The sequence below is a fragment of the Thermobia domestica genome, chromosome 7 (assembly GCF_964235325.1).
Source record: "Thermobia domestica chromosome 7, izTheDome1.hap1.1, whole genome shotgun sequence".
NCBI classification, from domain to species: domain Eukaryota; kingdom Metazoa; phylum Arthropoda; class Insecta; order Zygentoma; family Lepismatidae; genus Thermobia; species Thermobia domestica.
Window position 1 is genome coordinate 22,873,805 of NC_137460.1, and position 16,319 is coordinate 22,890,123.

General features: G+C 34.8%; 1 protein-coding gene across 3 annotated transcripts in view; it reads left to right on the forward strand.

Annotated features, from left to right (window-relative positions):
* Window positions 1-16,319, forward strand: part of Atf6 (bZIP_ATF6 domain-containing protein ATf6) — a 111,879-nt gene that overhangs the window by 85,252 nt on the left and 10,308 nt on the right. For all 3 annotated transcript variants that reach the window (XM_081764222.1, XM_081764224.1, XM_081764225.1), the window contains exons 6-11: window positions 1,169-1,351; window positions 3,150-3,418; window positions 4,437-4,577; window positions 7,048-7,193; window positions 14,330-14,563; window positions 15,192-15,356. In XM_081764222.1, the coding sequence (XP_081620348.1) occupies window positions 1,169-1,351; window positions 3,150-3,418; window positions 4,437-4,577; window positions 7,048-7,193; window positions 14,330-14,563; window positions 15,192-15,356 (1,138 nt within the window). The remainder of the gene's footprint in view (window positions 1-1,168; window positions 1,352-3,149; window positions 3,419-4,436; window positions 4,578-7,047; window positions 7,194-14,329; window positions 14,564-15,191; window positions 15,357-16,319) is intronic.

Sequence of the window (16,319 nt, forward strand, 5' to 3'; positions counted from 1 at the left end):
AAATTCGAACCGGAAGTGCTCGAAAAAAATTCGCAAACTTCGACTTTTCAGATAAATTGACGTTCATTTGTTAATTTATGTACAAAAAGATACGCATGCGCAAACTAAACTATAATAAAATATAGTTTATTTATATCCCTATGTACATACCACAACAAGAATTATAACTCTACCTGTCTCCATAGCCGAATGGTGAGGCTCCGAAATTGACCATTTTCCATGTCTTCTACAATTCATAAATTGTACTCCCCGTCTTTGATGGCCCATTACTTGGCGGGAAAATTTTTTTCGACAAAACAAAAAAATATGGGTCTCTTAAAAACATGTCTAGTTCTATAAAAAAAAGTTTCAACAATATCTGAGATGGTGATGGTACAATTTTATATTTTTTTGCCTGAATTGAAATGGAAGGCATCGGGCGATATAACCAATTGAAGCTATTACCACTCTGTATTCTAAAATTGCAGGGAGTACAGGGCTACAATTTGGTGCATGATCATCTCTCATAAGGGCCTACATATACAACAAGTTTCATCAAAATCTGACACCATGAGGTTTTGCTTGGTTGATTTCACATGGAATAACCCCCTCTTCTTGTGACTTTTGTCTGAACTTTAAACCAGCCTTAAATCTGGATTCTAGTAACATTGATAAAATCTGGTTACTTACCTTTGATGTGTATTTTGGAGCTGTCAACAGTAACGTATCATAGAGACCGACTTTGTCTTTATTTGGTGGTATATATATTTTCCTTTTTCCATACCATATTTCTCTCATCCATGTTTCATTCTTGTTACCTTACCACTGAAGACTGAGATTCCCTTGTTATTCCGATAGTTTGGAGAATATTTAGTTTTCCCACGAGAGCATATATAGATAAGTAACCTATTTTTTGTTAATTTGAATCATCTCATGCGCCTACATAATTTTATGACATTCAGTTCTATTCTGTGACTACGAATTCAGCAATTCGCATGTATTCTTCTAAATTTTTTTGATGTAGCAAGACTATACTGTATTTCTTGAAAGATTATATTTGATAAGTTCAATATAACGCGATAATTTTATGATATCGAACTCTTTAGGGAGGAAATTAAGTAATGAATTGATTTTATGAGGGTTATTGCATGCCTCGAATAATAATATTGTGTTTAAATTTCCTTTGCAGGTTTGAATGTTGGAACCAATCCAAAAATAGTCATTACCAAACAAATTCCCAACCGAGGTAAAGAAATCAAAATACAGCCCAAACCTGAGCCTTCGCTAAGTGTTCCTCTAGCATCTACGTGTGTTAAAAGTTCACCTGCTGTGCAAAAAGTGCAGAAGGTGATTATTCCACAATGTAAAGAAGGTAAACACACAAGTTTCATTTATAATAAAAAGTAAATATCTCTGCTTACTGAAGCATTCAAATGTTAAAAATGCGTGTCGATATGACGTTTCAATGACCTCATGCCATCTTCATGATTCGTGTATTTTTACAAAGAAATTATGCTGCCCCTGGCAAACATTTTTAACATTTAGATTTTTAGTGAGTGCAGATTTTTGCTTTTAATATTAGCATGTATTTTATTATGACGTTGAGTAATTTAATTTATAATCTTCATTTTATGTACAATTATTAGCAAAAGCAAATACCGTATTTCATATGTAACCTATGTATAAAATATGTTACTTTCTTTTTCGAATGCTGTACAAATCGATCTAATCATGCCTGTTGTTCTGTATGATTGCAAAACATGGTCACTTACTCTGAGGGAAGAACATAGACTGAAAGTATTTGAGAACAAGATTCGGACCCAAGAGGAACGGGAATGGGGAATGGCGGAAACTTCATAACGAGGAACTACATAAGTTATATGGTTTACCCAACATTGTTAGGGTCGTCAAGTCTAGGAAGCTTAGGTCGGTGAGTCATGTAGCTAGAATGGAAGAAAGTAGAAACGCTTTCAAAGTCTTGGCTGGAAGACCAATCGGAAAACGACCATTAGGAAGACCTAGGCGCAGGTGGGAGGACAATATCAAGATGGATCTCGCAGAGATTGGAATACAAAGTAGAAACTGGATGCAGTTAGCTAAGAATAGAAGTCAGTGGAGAGCTTTTGTGAACGCTGCATTGAACCTCTGGGTTCCATAGGCCATAGAGTTAGTTAGTACAAATCGATCCTATCCATTACTGATTTAAGTTTGCAAAAATTGTTTCTGTAAGAAAGAAGTTATACTTCTTTGCATAACAATACTTCTTACGGTACATTTAAGCTGCATATTGTGTATTCCTACATAACTAAGAGCGCAAAATTGCCAAATGTCGCTGTTTGTCTTTTTCTCTTCTCTGCGATATTTTATTGTCAGTACTTATTGTAGAGTTTAACAATCGTACCTTAATCAATATTCTGATTCATTCCCAGATCTGCTTCCTTTCGCAAAAGCTGTGGATCCGCCCCTGCTACTTTACTGTTTTACATCAAGAACGATCGTACTAAGCATTTTAAGAACTAGTTTTTTTTTTTTTTTGGGGGGGGGGGAGGACTTGGCTCCAACCTCCTCAACATAAAATCTCATCGCTTATAAATAAACAATAAGAAGACAAGTCCATGTCAAAATGTACGAACAGGCTATTTCCACAAATACAGTGCTTTTTGTCTACATGTATGCAATTGCAATTATTTTCATTGCCACCGCTTATCATTTTCGATTGTCTATAGATCATCCACAGAGAAAAGAGAAGAGCAGAAGAGAAAATAAGAAAAAAATAATGTTGTAGTCTTACATGCCATGTTGAATCCATTTTCCCTCATATTTCACTTCCTATAAATAAAATTAATTCGTCTGAAGAATTATTTAGGAATATTTCAAAATTTATTTTTTATTATTGTAATACTAGCTGAAGATACAGAAACTCGAAAAAACAAAAATTCATTTTTCACTTGTTCTGTAAAATTTCAGTTTTTTTGAGAAAAAAAACGCATTGCTCCATTTGTCTTTGTATCAGTATAGCACAAAAGGCATGTGATTATTGTATTCTGAAGAAGAAAAAAAGCTCTAAAATCTTTCAAGAATCAAAGAAACCTTTTTCATTCTATAGGAAAAAGCAAAAGCGCTCTTTTTAAAAACCATCTCTAATACTATCATACCATTCTTTTCCACAGAAACACGCCAGGCAATCGTGTTGACAGCCAAAGATTTGGAGACTCTGACGCAACAGGTGAAATCTACCAATGGTACGAGCTCCACTCTTACTTTAAAAACAATCAAGCAACCAATTAAGACTGAGGGAATCACTTTTCCCGTTCAAGTGTCTCAAAGCAAAGTTCCTGTGATCAGTCAACCTTCCCCAATGCCTTTTACAGCCACACCTACCCGAACACCAGGGAGAACGTCAACGGCTTTATCAGCGACTGTGCGTCAAGAGATGGAGGTAAGGAATCGAAGTAAGAATCGAATCATTTTCTTGCATAATACGCAGAGGAGAAAATCAACGTATCTTGCGTATTCTTGGTATAAATATAAGTGCAAAGAGTATGCAATATATATATATATATATTTAATGGTCTTCGGAATTGGAAACATTTTATAGAGACTATCCGAGATTGTAACTGTCATTAGCTCTGTTCAGTTTCAATATACATTGCCGATTTTTATCAAGACGTCTTTCACGTGTGTCTATAAAGGCAGATGCAGATGTACAAATGTTGTGAGGTATGACAATTAGATTTATGCTCATACATGAATGATGCGCTGTGTAGGGAGCGCAGATTCAGCTAGTAAATAGTTAAAATCTAAGGATCATACTTATTTCTACGAAAAACCATACATCTGTGTATTCATATCTTGTAATTACTGTTATTGTTCAGTAACCTTGTCAACAAGGAGCAATTGTGGTGATTTCTTTACATGTACTACACTGTTCTTGTTACGTTGTTTGTCCTGTATTGTGCTAAATCTTAGCGATGAAGACAATGTACTTATGCACATACAGTACGGGCAGATATACTTTATAAGCTAGAGATACCGTATACAATTATTATATAGTATTTATAACACCTTTGAATAACTCTTATTTGTAGAGTTGTCAAATATTTATTATTATTATTCAGTGTATCCATAGAGAGGAAAATATGATGTGACTAAATAGACTAAACGCGCATGTTAACTTTGATGGCTGAAAGCTCCAGTTAATGCATCATTAAGAATTGGGTAGCTTGTGGCCTCTTTCAGGGTCAACATGCTTCTGAAGTAGCTGCAGCGTGTCATTGACAGTAATAAATACTACAAACATCCTGACATTTCAGTTTTGTAAAGTATCCTGTTTATTACATATTGAAATAAATACCATGTGCAACAATGTCTTCAATGTTAGTTATGAGTAAATGTCATTTTGAAATTACCTGAAAGTAATTAGGGCTTAAATGTTTACTTTTATATTTGCGTTACAGTTGAAAGCAATCAAGAGACAACAAAGAATGATCAAAAATCGTGAATCAGCGTGTTTGTCCAGGAAGAAGAAGAAGGAGTATGTGGCTTCTCTCGAAACGCAACTATCGGAACTGCAGAAGGAAAATATACAATTGAAGTTGGTAAGTCACCTTGCTTTGCTATTTCACAATATGTAACAAATGTACACATTAGTACACAATATGTAATAAGAAAAATGATACGAGACCGCAAGACTTTATCAGTATTCTATATTGGAAAAGAAAGAGAAACACCTGTCCATTAGAAAGAAAGGAAGTCGAATACAGATAATCAGTAAATTGTTAGCGACTCGAATTGTTTTCACTTTGTGGTGGACAAACACCGTGTGCGTGGGTTTTCTCGGCGTTCTCACGTTTCCTCCCACTTTCTTCATTCCACCATTTCATTCATTTCTCATAATCACCGTCTCCTTTAGCCTAACCGGCATAACCGTGGGACGTAAAAATCAAAGATTTCATTTCATTTTTTTTCGAATTGTTTTCAGTGTATATTACGTGAGACGTCCCACTATCCTATAAAGGTTTTTGTGTGATTACTTAATATGCCTTTTTGTCTCGTTAAGAGAATGAAACAACTATTTTATTTCTTTGCGTGACACTTCATCAGTAGGGAGACCAACTTTATTTAAACTGAAAGTCGATTTTTTTAAAAATGAAATATGGTAAGTTTTGCTTCGGATTTACAATGAATTTACGGGAATAGTGAACTTCAGACGCTTGTGTCCCTTGTTGTTAGAATAACATTGAAAAGTAGTTAATGTAAAGGTTTTTATACCATAATTTCGACACCATTTTGAGAGGGAAGACTTACCGAGTATTCCGGGAGAATGCTTGAAGCGTGTTTTTTTGTAATACTGTGTGAATCTGAATTAAAAGTAAAAATAAAATTACCGTGTACTGTTCAAGACTTTTGGCGAAATATGGACGTAAAAATGTATTAGATAGTTTAAGATTTAGTTGCCCTAGGATTTTATATTTTGCCAAATAATATTAGGAAGTAGCAGCTCTTGAGGGGAAATCACATCATAGTTTAAATTGTATCTTTACAAGCTAAGGAAAGAGGATAGACGAAGGGTACAGGATGGATAGTGGTTGAAAATTGGTCTTAATTTTAAAAGTAAATTCCACAATGTAAATACAAGGTAATAATTTTAATTTTATTTATAAAGGAATAAAGATTAGCTAATGTACTAATTTTTGTATAGACAAATTAGAATATTAGATAAGCTCTTTTCCGTTAACTTTTGGAGATAAAATTTTACCAATGTGACTTCCCTCAAAAGCTGCTGCTACTTTAGAGGTAATGTACCAGTAGTGTTATGTGTATTATGTGTTATCGTACTCTCTTACGTCTTTCCGGATGTAAATCGAAAATTGCCACTTTTCATTTGAAAAATTTGAGTTCCGATCTAGACAGATCACTTTGTGGTCTGTTGTAGTTCAAAATGTCATCACTAAATTTAGCACACGTAAGTTGTTTAATTGGAAGTGTTTGTTCTCTTGAAAGAAAATGTGAGTGACTTGATTATCCATACTTCCTCCCATCACGGACAGATTGAAAGAAATTTCGCATTCAGATGGTCGTAATGAGGCTTTATGACCAGGAAATTTCAATAAGAATCGTACAAAATATGAAGGGTTTCTAAGTCTGTCAAGCTACATAAAGTCCTGTAGGAAACTAAAATTCAATAACGTTACAGCCGTTCTTTATGAATAATAAAATTTAGTAAAGTTTTGTTCAGGACAGTCAGACAGACTGACTGACTGACTGACTGTCTGTCTGTCTGTGTATTTGTTTGTTTGTTTGTTTGTGTTGTGAGGCTGTGCGGAGTCAAAATTGTGGGTTTTGCTTTGTAGAAAGCTCCAAACATCATATAGGAAACCGCTTCGAACAGAAACAAGTATCAAGAAATGGAAAAAGTTACGAGAAGTGTGTTAGATTTGACGCGCAGTCGAACTTCAGGAACGGCTGACAGTGTGATTCCGACAGTGCAACCACAATTCTCAACGTTCAGAATAATACTGCAACAAGTGTTTGGACGTGAATGGCTCGCAATTAGAAGTTTGGCGATACACCCTAACAATCAAGAACAGCTTTGAACCGTACTGTAAATACGCACAAAACTTAATGTTAATAAGTGTAATAGTTTTCAAGTTACAGAGGTTTAGTTTCATGCAGGATTTCATGGTCTTCTGTACATGTGTATGCCAGAAATAGCTCTTGTCATAAAACATACAAGGAGCACCACATATAGTAATCTTCCAACTTGGGATTCATCTAAACATTTAAAGGAAACAAGACTTATCATTGGAAATACACAGATGTTAATAACAAGAACTTTTTCCTTTATTGAAAATCAGGTTTTTTATACCTTTTTTTTTTTCATTTATCTGAATCAGGATTACTAAAAATTAAGAAATAGATACATTTTGTGTGTGTGAAAATTGGAGAACGTATCAGGTAAGTCCTAATAACGATAATTCGTTTATCCTCTAGTACAATTTCAGTGTAACTTTTAAAAAGCCTTTAAAAAGAAAGTATTGAGAACTTAATAGAATGTTTCGTTCACAGGAAAATGCAGCATTAAAAGAAAGAATAGCTACCCTTGAAGAACAACAAAAACTTATAAAAAATCTGAAGTTCCTCCCGAATACAAAGAAAGCAACAGCGCTTCTGGCTGTGTTACTTATGGTGTCTTTAAACATGGGACCGTTAAGGTAAATATGTCATTAAAATATCCGTTTTTTTTCTATTATATATATATCTTTCTTTCTTTTTTCTTTCTTTTTATTTCTTTTTTCTTTCTTTCTCTTTCTTTTTTTCTTTTTCTTTCTTTTTTCTTTTTTTTCTTTTTCTTTTTTCTTTCTTTCTTTTTTTCTTTCTTTCTTTCTTCTTCTGTCTGTCTGTGAAATTTGCAAATCGGAGCTTCAAATGTATTCTTTTGAGAAATATTCATAAACAGCAACACTCGAAACACAGCTATAGTATAAAAACAATACTAGATAAGCGAACTGAACTAGAGAAACTTACAAAAGCTAAATCTAACAACTTATGTCTATATTTATCGTCCGTAGTTTGTTTGTACTGAAAAACTATTGTACTTAAGATAATATATACATATATGTATTTGATTTTCTTATGCTAAGCTATTATTGAGGTAAATCAATAAACATTTTCGATTATTCGTGTTTTCTTTTTCGTGTGGTTATTAGGATGAATAATCGGAAGTTTGCTGTATGTATTTCGTAGTTTTTGAAAACCTTGGCCAAGACAGTCTTCGAAAGAAGTTACATCAGGTCGTCTAAAAAGAATTAAGTCTTTGGAGGTCAAAGTTGAGAATGCATTTATTGTGTTCTGAAAATAACCATGAAGCCACATATAAACCATTTTTATTTATTTATTTATTTATAATAGGTTTCAGATACAGCACTAGGCCCTTTTACACTGAAACATTTTAACAATTTGTAACATAATAGAATAACAATTTGAAATCAATATGGTACAGTGCAATGGCAACATTACAAAGATAGTTTATTTTTAGATGATCTGAAGGTATGCTCATTTGAAAAAACGTCTACAGTTTCTGGTAATTGATTATACGTGCTAACAATTCGGTTTAGAAGGGACCTTTGGACAATATTAACTCTCGCAGCTCGAGTGTAAAAGAGATCACTAGACCGTGTTGTTCTAGCGGGTACGCGAAAATTGATCTGACTTAATAACTGTTCACATGATATATGGCCATTAACAATTTTATGGAAAACCTCTCACTAGGGGAGGTTTGATATTGAGAAATGTTAAAACGTCATTTTTTGGAAGTTTCAGAGGTGAGGTACTCTGTAGGATACAATGGCTAAAAAGAAATTAGTTCCAGAATTTAATTTTTTCAGATGAGTAGGGCAGGCCATAGGCCAGATAGGAGTATTCAATAGTGGGAGCAACATATGACTTACAGAACAAGCTTAACAAGCTTAAAGAATTAGGATTTTTTATGTCAGTGAAGCGATAAAGAAGTCCTAGTTTTTTTCTCATAGCAGTACAAGATATTGTGCTTATATGATCCGCAAAAATAAGCTTACTGTCAATGATAACGCCAAGATCTCTGAAAGAGGTGACAGGATTTATGTTCTGATGACCAATTTTGTATACCGATTTTAGTCGATGACCACATTCCATTTTTCCGACAACACCATAATCATGTCGCTATAGAACTTCCGTGGCTTCTGGTTGAAAAATTGTGTCACATGGTTTTCTCAGGCCTTTTTTGAAACACCATTAAGGGAGTTGTGCAGAAACCGAAACAAATTGTAGTCGGATGGTGGCAGGTATGGGCTATACGGTAGATGCATTAAAACCTCCCAGCCTAGTACCGTCAATTTCTGATGGGTCGTTAAAGATGTATGCAGTCTGGCGTTGTCAGCGTGGTATACGACACTCTTTCTGCAGACTTTTTTTTCTTTTTTTTTAATAATTGCAAACTACACTCACGCTAATTGTGGATAGTACAAATCTGAGTGTATAGTTCTGCGCAACGGCAACAGCTCGTGATATACAATACCCTTCCAATCCTAACAGATGCTCAGTGTAACTTTCGTAGCCATCAGTGTGGGTTTCGCCACAGACTGGAGCTTCTCCTCGCTTTAATCACGATCTTTTTCCGCACGTTGTTGTCGTAGGGTATCCACGTTTCATCGCTTGTGAGTAACCGCTTATGAAATGGCTCGAGTTCCTCAGGTTTCAATAGAGATTCGCGGATGAAAAAGTCGATCAAGTAAATATTTTTGAGTCAGATCATGTGAGCTTTTTTTCTGTAGCGAGTTTTCTCCAAATGGTTTTAACATTATTTGGTGATGGATGTTAGGTCATTGGTGATGTCATTACTGCGTTCTGGTCTTTCTCGACTTGTGCCAGAATACCATCCACTTTTTCTGTAATGGGTCGTCCACTGCGAGGAGCATCTTGGGAATCGGAATTTCCAAAACAGAAGTGACTGAACCATCTTTCGGCTGTTGGTTTTGGTATCGTATCTTACCCATAAACAGCATAAATTTCCTTTTCGGATCTGTGCATCATTTGTGCGTTTAGTAAAATAAAATTGTAAAATATAGTGCAGGTTTGCCGTTGAAAGTTAGCTTATCTTCACGGCGCAGTACCTTATGCCAGAGTTTCCCAACCTTTTTCAACTTGCGGCACACTACATGTGTAACTTATATTCTCGCGGCACACTCATAGATATTATTATTTGTAAATATAAAATACCGTGGAATTTTTTTCTGTGATTATTAATCTCCTCACAGAGAAGAAAGCTCAATCACTGCTTTTCCCCCCGTCACAAATCATTATACTTATTTTTTATTCTAATTTAAAAATAAAATATAATTGCGAGGAAATATAGAACAAAGGGTTTTAAAAATACACTTTCTTTTTCGAAAACTGTATCCGACCTTTCAGTAAGAAGGAAGATCATTGAATAAGAAACGAACAAACAAATCTCTTGTACTTTTAAAACACAAATATAGGTAACTTGTTTGTATGTATGTTTGTCGTATCGAAAGGATTGAATATTTTAAAATTTCAAGTTACGAAACAGTCTCTTACTGTCTCTCGGTATTAGTATGAACTTTCAATTGAAGCGTAACATAGCAGCTAATCGTGGAAATGTGTATGAAACTCCGGCAAATAAAATTCTGTTTCCGAAATACTATCTGCTACACAGTTGTTACGGTATGTTTTTCACTACCGGTAACATTAGATAAAATTCTATATTACAGTATTCCTTGCACACTTTATCGGTAGGTTATTTTTATTATAATATGTATCACTGCTGACTAGCATATTGTAAATCAGTACCGACAATATAACATTGATAGCTACATAACGTAAGTGATGTAGCATGACGGCTCAGATGGTGTGCTTTGCAGTCACTATATTTAAGTCACTATATTTATCTTATTAATAATACGGAATTATACTACGATGACATGAGATAACCTATTTATTATTACGATTGTAGTCAATAATAATGAAATTGTTTTAAATCCAAAAGTTATTCGGCATTAATGTACGAAAGAACGTTATAGGTTAATTTTGTTTACATAATTTTAGGCCTAATGTTTGACCGGAAGAAAGATAGAATTTATTGTTTATCTTTATAGAGATTCAAATTATATTTAGCATAACTGCCATGATTCTCATAAAAGTACGAACACCTTAATGTGTTCCGTGACAAGCTTACCTGGTCTGGGGTTTTGAAGCCTGACCTTGCACGAATTGTGCGTCTTCCGGAGATGTAAACAAATGTCTGCCATGTTATGTCTCAAAGCGGGAACAGCCACATTAAATACTCAATATAGAAGAAAAAGAATAAGGGAATATGTGGAAATAAATAAATAAATTCTCTTTTCTTTTTGTTAAAACTGATTTCATATTTTACGAGCCGGAAAATTAAATAATATTTATTATAGTTAAATCTTAAATCTAGTGTTGGCAACGGGGGGTGTGTAAGGTGTACAGAAGATCCTATAAATAACATAATAGTGAAAGAGCCCAAGAGCCCTTCTAAAATATAAAAGGAAAATGTGCATCTAAAAGGAAATTTTGGACCGTAAACCCTGTCAAAACCAGAAATTTGACTAACCTGGCACACAATTAGGCAGAATGGGGCTCTTGGGAAATACTAATAATAACGAGTAGTGTTTCGTTTGGAGACGGCCTATCTTTAACATGGCAATTCAAACGGAGGTTAATCAAAATAGAGGGAAGCCGTCCAAGATGTTTTCTCGGTGCTATTCAGGGTAATTTGGGAACAAGAAGGATGCTCAGGTAATGTTGGAACCAACCAGACAGTCAACCAGGTGGTAAAATTTTGGTACTGTGTGAGCATCTCAGGATACAGGTCAGTGACTTTATCCTCCATTTTGTTGACTTCTAGAAGTTGCATGAGAACTCCTCTTTAAACCACTTGAAATATTAGTGACTTCGGGGTATCAGTGACATTGTTTTGATGACTGAATTCAAAATTGTTAATCAGGGACAATAGTCAATTCTCCGTTATGTATGTGATTATGATGAAGAGTTGTTAAGCGTATCGCTAAGTCATACAATTTCAGACAGTCTTTAGAGGGGAAGGAAATGAGTAATGACAAAATCTAATAGTCACGAACTTCGAGTCTTATAATTAGCTGCTGCTATGAGAACAGATAGTGAAAACTCTGCACATTGTCTTGATGTTGACATCTTAAAAGCATGTTATTTGATAAATATATATTGATACTGTTGACGGTACTGATTCCATAGTCACTTTAAGTTAGTTTTTTTTTTTTTTTTTCCTTCATGAGCGTTGTTGTTGTGATACGGTTAACATAAATTCAAAATTCCACAGAAATTGAATTATGTTGTATAATCAAAACCTCATTTGCATACTTTCGAGAAACTATTGAAAAACAAATTTGTTATTCCTGATAGCGTAAATAGATGTTGAGGCAACTCCAGCGTGCAATTTATTTATGTGTCTGATTTCTTTTATTATTGTGTGAATGTCGTATGATGTGAATATATATATATATATATAATGTGCAAGCTATCCGCCCTCTTAAATATGAAATGTGGATTCAATATTTGTACTAAATGGGGTAGAAGTAGGATAGCTATAGGTTAGGTTAGATTAGATTAGTTAGGTAGATTTCTTTCTTATTGTGTGTTGTATTGCTTTGATATTAATGTCATGCACGGTCTTGCGGATAACTAAATGAATATCGTTAAATGAAATGAGATATAAATATCAAGCTTTTGCCCTCCGTAAAAGGGAATGTATTCAGTATTTCAAATATGCTGAGTTATAGGGAAAATAATAGTAACATTTTTTTTTTGTTGTGTGTTTATTGATTGGAGATTATAAGTATGGGCACGCCTGGTGAGATATGGAGTTAACCTCAACTGTAAACTATACTATGCTTAGCGGTAGCAATGAGTTATTTTTCCTTTTCCAATTTCTTAAAGAAATTTTGTTATCCGTTCTTGAGAATGACTCCTTAAGAGATGAAGGAGTATTGTTGTTATTTAAAGAATATGAAATTGCAATAAAAGATATGCAAATATTTAAAATTTTTATTTGGTCAAATCGAAAACAGTACATATTTGTACATAAAGTTGACTGATTAATATTGTCTTCAAGTTGAAGTACTATAAATAAGATTAATGATAGTCTTCATTTAAGCAAAGCTTAAAGGTTTCGATGCTGGGTGTCGCTTCAGCAAGATCTTGGAATTAATGACACAACATTTTTTTTAATAGTCAGATGCAATAAACGTTCGTTAATTTTAGAAACAACACTTGTCTGGTCAGAATTTGAGTTAATTCTTTTAAGTCATTGTGGTTGTTCTGTACTGCATTGGATTGGCGCGCGAATGGTGGTGAGGGCCACACTACTCTTCGGGCATCTGTTCAGTGGGGTATAGACGAACCAGTAATTATGGCCTAAAAGGAAAACATCATGAATAGAAATTTTTTTTTCTTTCTTCAAAAGTTATTTAAAATTTTATGATTCATACTAAATATAAATATGAAATAAAATAGCTACATTAAATTATCATTATGGGAAAAATAAGCGTTACACAGTAATGTATGTACAATAATATATTACAATTACAGTATTTTTTCCATTGTAGAGGTTCATAGTAATGTGAAATACAAATATACATTTTTCCCTATGTCTTGCAATTTGGTTGCTATAGAGTCAATAATTTTGTTTCGATTTCCTTGCGGCACACCGGCTGGGAAACGCTTCCTTATGTTCTGGTTATAACAATTCCAACATTTTTTGCACATCTACTGGTTTCAACGTTTATTTGTTAAATGGCGTTAAGCTTGACCAGCTGCGACTCATATACACTGAGATTTGGGACAATAATGACATCTTGTACGCAAGAGGCTCAACAATTTTAGACAACTTGATATACGAGGGCCATTCGGAAAGTAACCTCCGATAGGTGAAAAAACAAACACGAAAGTAAATAAGAAGAATACATCTGAAAACTACTTCGTTGCTCTATTTTTCAACATAGTTTCCATAAACATTCAAGCACTTATCATATCTCTGCACTAGCTTGGAAATTCCATCAGTTTAAAAATTTGCTGCCTGTGACCGCCTCTTTCAGCCGCTCATCATCACTAAAGCGCTGAGATCCTGGAAATTCGTGGAAATTCATCGGAAAGCTACGAGATTCACAAGCTTTTCCATCAGTTTTCACAACGAGTTCATCAGTGTCCACTGATGGCCTGCCACTCCTTTCTTCGTCATAAATGTTTGTTCGTCCACTTTTAAATGAGTGAATCCATTCACGAACAACTCCTTCACTCATCACACTTTGTCCATACACGGCACAATGTTCCCGATAAATAGCGGCTATCGAATATTGTTTTACCGTGAGAAACACATAACAGCTCGCACCTCGCACGTGGTGGGGTTTCCTATTGCAGCACACATTTTGAGACGTTACAAAAGTGGAACTAGTGGTCCGTCTTCACTGGCTGGATGTAGACTGATCTACCGCGTACGTCTGTGCAAAGATGGTAACGCTGCCCCCATTACTTCATGCACAGTGACTAATCGGAGGTTACTTTCCGAACGCACTTCGTATAAAAACGTAGTTTTCGTGAGCTGTAAGATGTAAGATTTTTAGTTTCCCATCTACTTTATTGATACGGAAAAACCTTAGATGGATAAATCATATCTTGTATTTTAAATCATATCATTGTGTTTACAAGTCCATAATTTCTTATAGTATTGTTAATAATAATAATAATTTAACAGTACGATCATAATTAACCATAGGATTATTTTTATTGTTTACAGTGGTCTATTTTTGAGGAATCCAGAGCCTCTCTCTCCAATTCACAACAAGATTATGTCGATACCTCTTAAAAACAACCCTAGAACAGGAAGGTCTCTGTTATGGAGTAACTATGAGAACTTAGAGCCATTGGAAAAAACAGGGTCGTCATTAAATAATCTTAATTCCATTTTGAACAGCACAACGGGAGTTCCTCCAATGTGCCCTATGTATATAAACCAAACGGAATCTATAAGGTAAGTAACTTTTCAGTCTTAGATTTGAAAGATTTGCTTTTTTCCGTCTTATGTTTAGTTAATACTAACTTTCCTGATGGTTGTGCTCATGATGGATATGACTAGCTAAGAGGTTTTTGTGGGTGATTATCCCTCAGTTACCTCACAGTATTGGGTCAGCGTCGACAATTGTGCGCATCTTACCATTTGGATAATGCGGAGCACTACTTATAATGTGTAATAATTGGAGAACCCCGAGAAACCTCACGAAAAGTGAGTGCTCTAGCACTGAACTACCTCCAAAGTTTTCGTTTCTCATGTAGTTACAAGGGCTAGGCACAAAAAAAAAAAAAAAAAAAAGTAATGGAAACACTGTTATAATACGTATCTGGCTTTATGCACAGAAGAACACCTGTTACGTATCTTAAATTTAATCGTCCCATCTCTTATCACCGTACATCACACATGTGGAAGACGTCGCACACTGTCAGCGCATGAATCCTTATAGTGCCTTTACTAGTTCTTAAGTTGGAAGAGATCAACACATAAACTTGACATATTTAATGTACAGGATCATAATAGTTGGACTGTTGTCTTCAAATTTTGCTGAATATGATATTTAAATATTGTCCTTTGGTAATAATTCCAGGCTTGATAGCGATTTGAGAGGTTGGTTTGGTGTAGAAACAGAGGGAAGCGTAGAGAATCACACGAAGTCAAAGCATGAGCCTAAATCGCTGGGAGAATTGTTAATTCCTCCTGCGCCACAGAAGACAGTATCCAAGAAAAGACATCATGGCAAGGGATATCGGAAGTAAGTTGTAGTTCATTTTTAAAATATTAGCAATATAATGTCTTTATTCAAATATTTTAACACATTTAATGAGAGCTATATAGAACGAAGGAGTCGGTGTAAAATATAGAAGTGGATGGGGAGAAAATAGAACAAGTGACTTGTTTTCGATAACTGGGTAGTATTATAAGTGATGATATGAAGTACGAAAGTGAAATAAAAGCAAGGATAGGAATGGTGAAAGACGTCTGTTTTGAAGAAAGAAAAGTCTGTTTTGTGGGACCTTGAATAAAGAGCTGAGAAAAAAGACTCATAAAATGCTTCATGTAGAGTATTGCACTTTATGGGGCAGAAACCTGGACATTATGAGAAGACTAGAAGCTTTCGAAATGTGGGTGTGGAGAAGAATTAGCTGGGTCGAGCAGAAAACTAATGAGAGGGTAATAGAAACGGTGAGGGAGAAAAGAATAATTTTAGATATAATTGAAAAGTGACAGAGAAACTGGGTGGGACATTAGCTGAGAACGGACTGTATCATGAGGGACGTGCTAGAGTGTATAGTCGTAGGGTAGGGAGGGAGGGAGAGGGTGAATGAGGCTACAATTGATGGACGATCTCAAAATAGACACGAAGAGGTTAGCTGAAGATCATGGACAATGGAAGCTTCTCAGTTGCGCCAAGTGACCTTATGGCAGAATAAAAATGATACTGATGATGATGATATAAAATCCAGGAACTTTTAGCGGGCCCACACCTCCTCTTATCAGTTTTAGGAGAGTTAATAGATGCAGCGAAGAATCTGTAAAATCTGCTTTTCATTCGTGTTGAAAAATAAAATCTTTGACATTACTTATCTGATCTTCATCTGTTGCTAAACGAGATGTACGAGACATACATAGTGCGGCAATTAAGAAATGCGACAAGGTCTGTAAGAAATAAATGAATAACAGTGGTATGAACTTATCTCGGTTTTTCAAAATATGA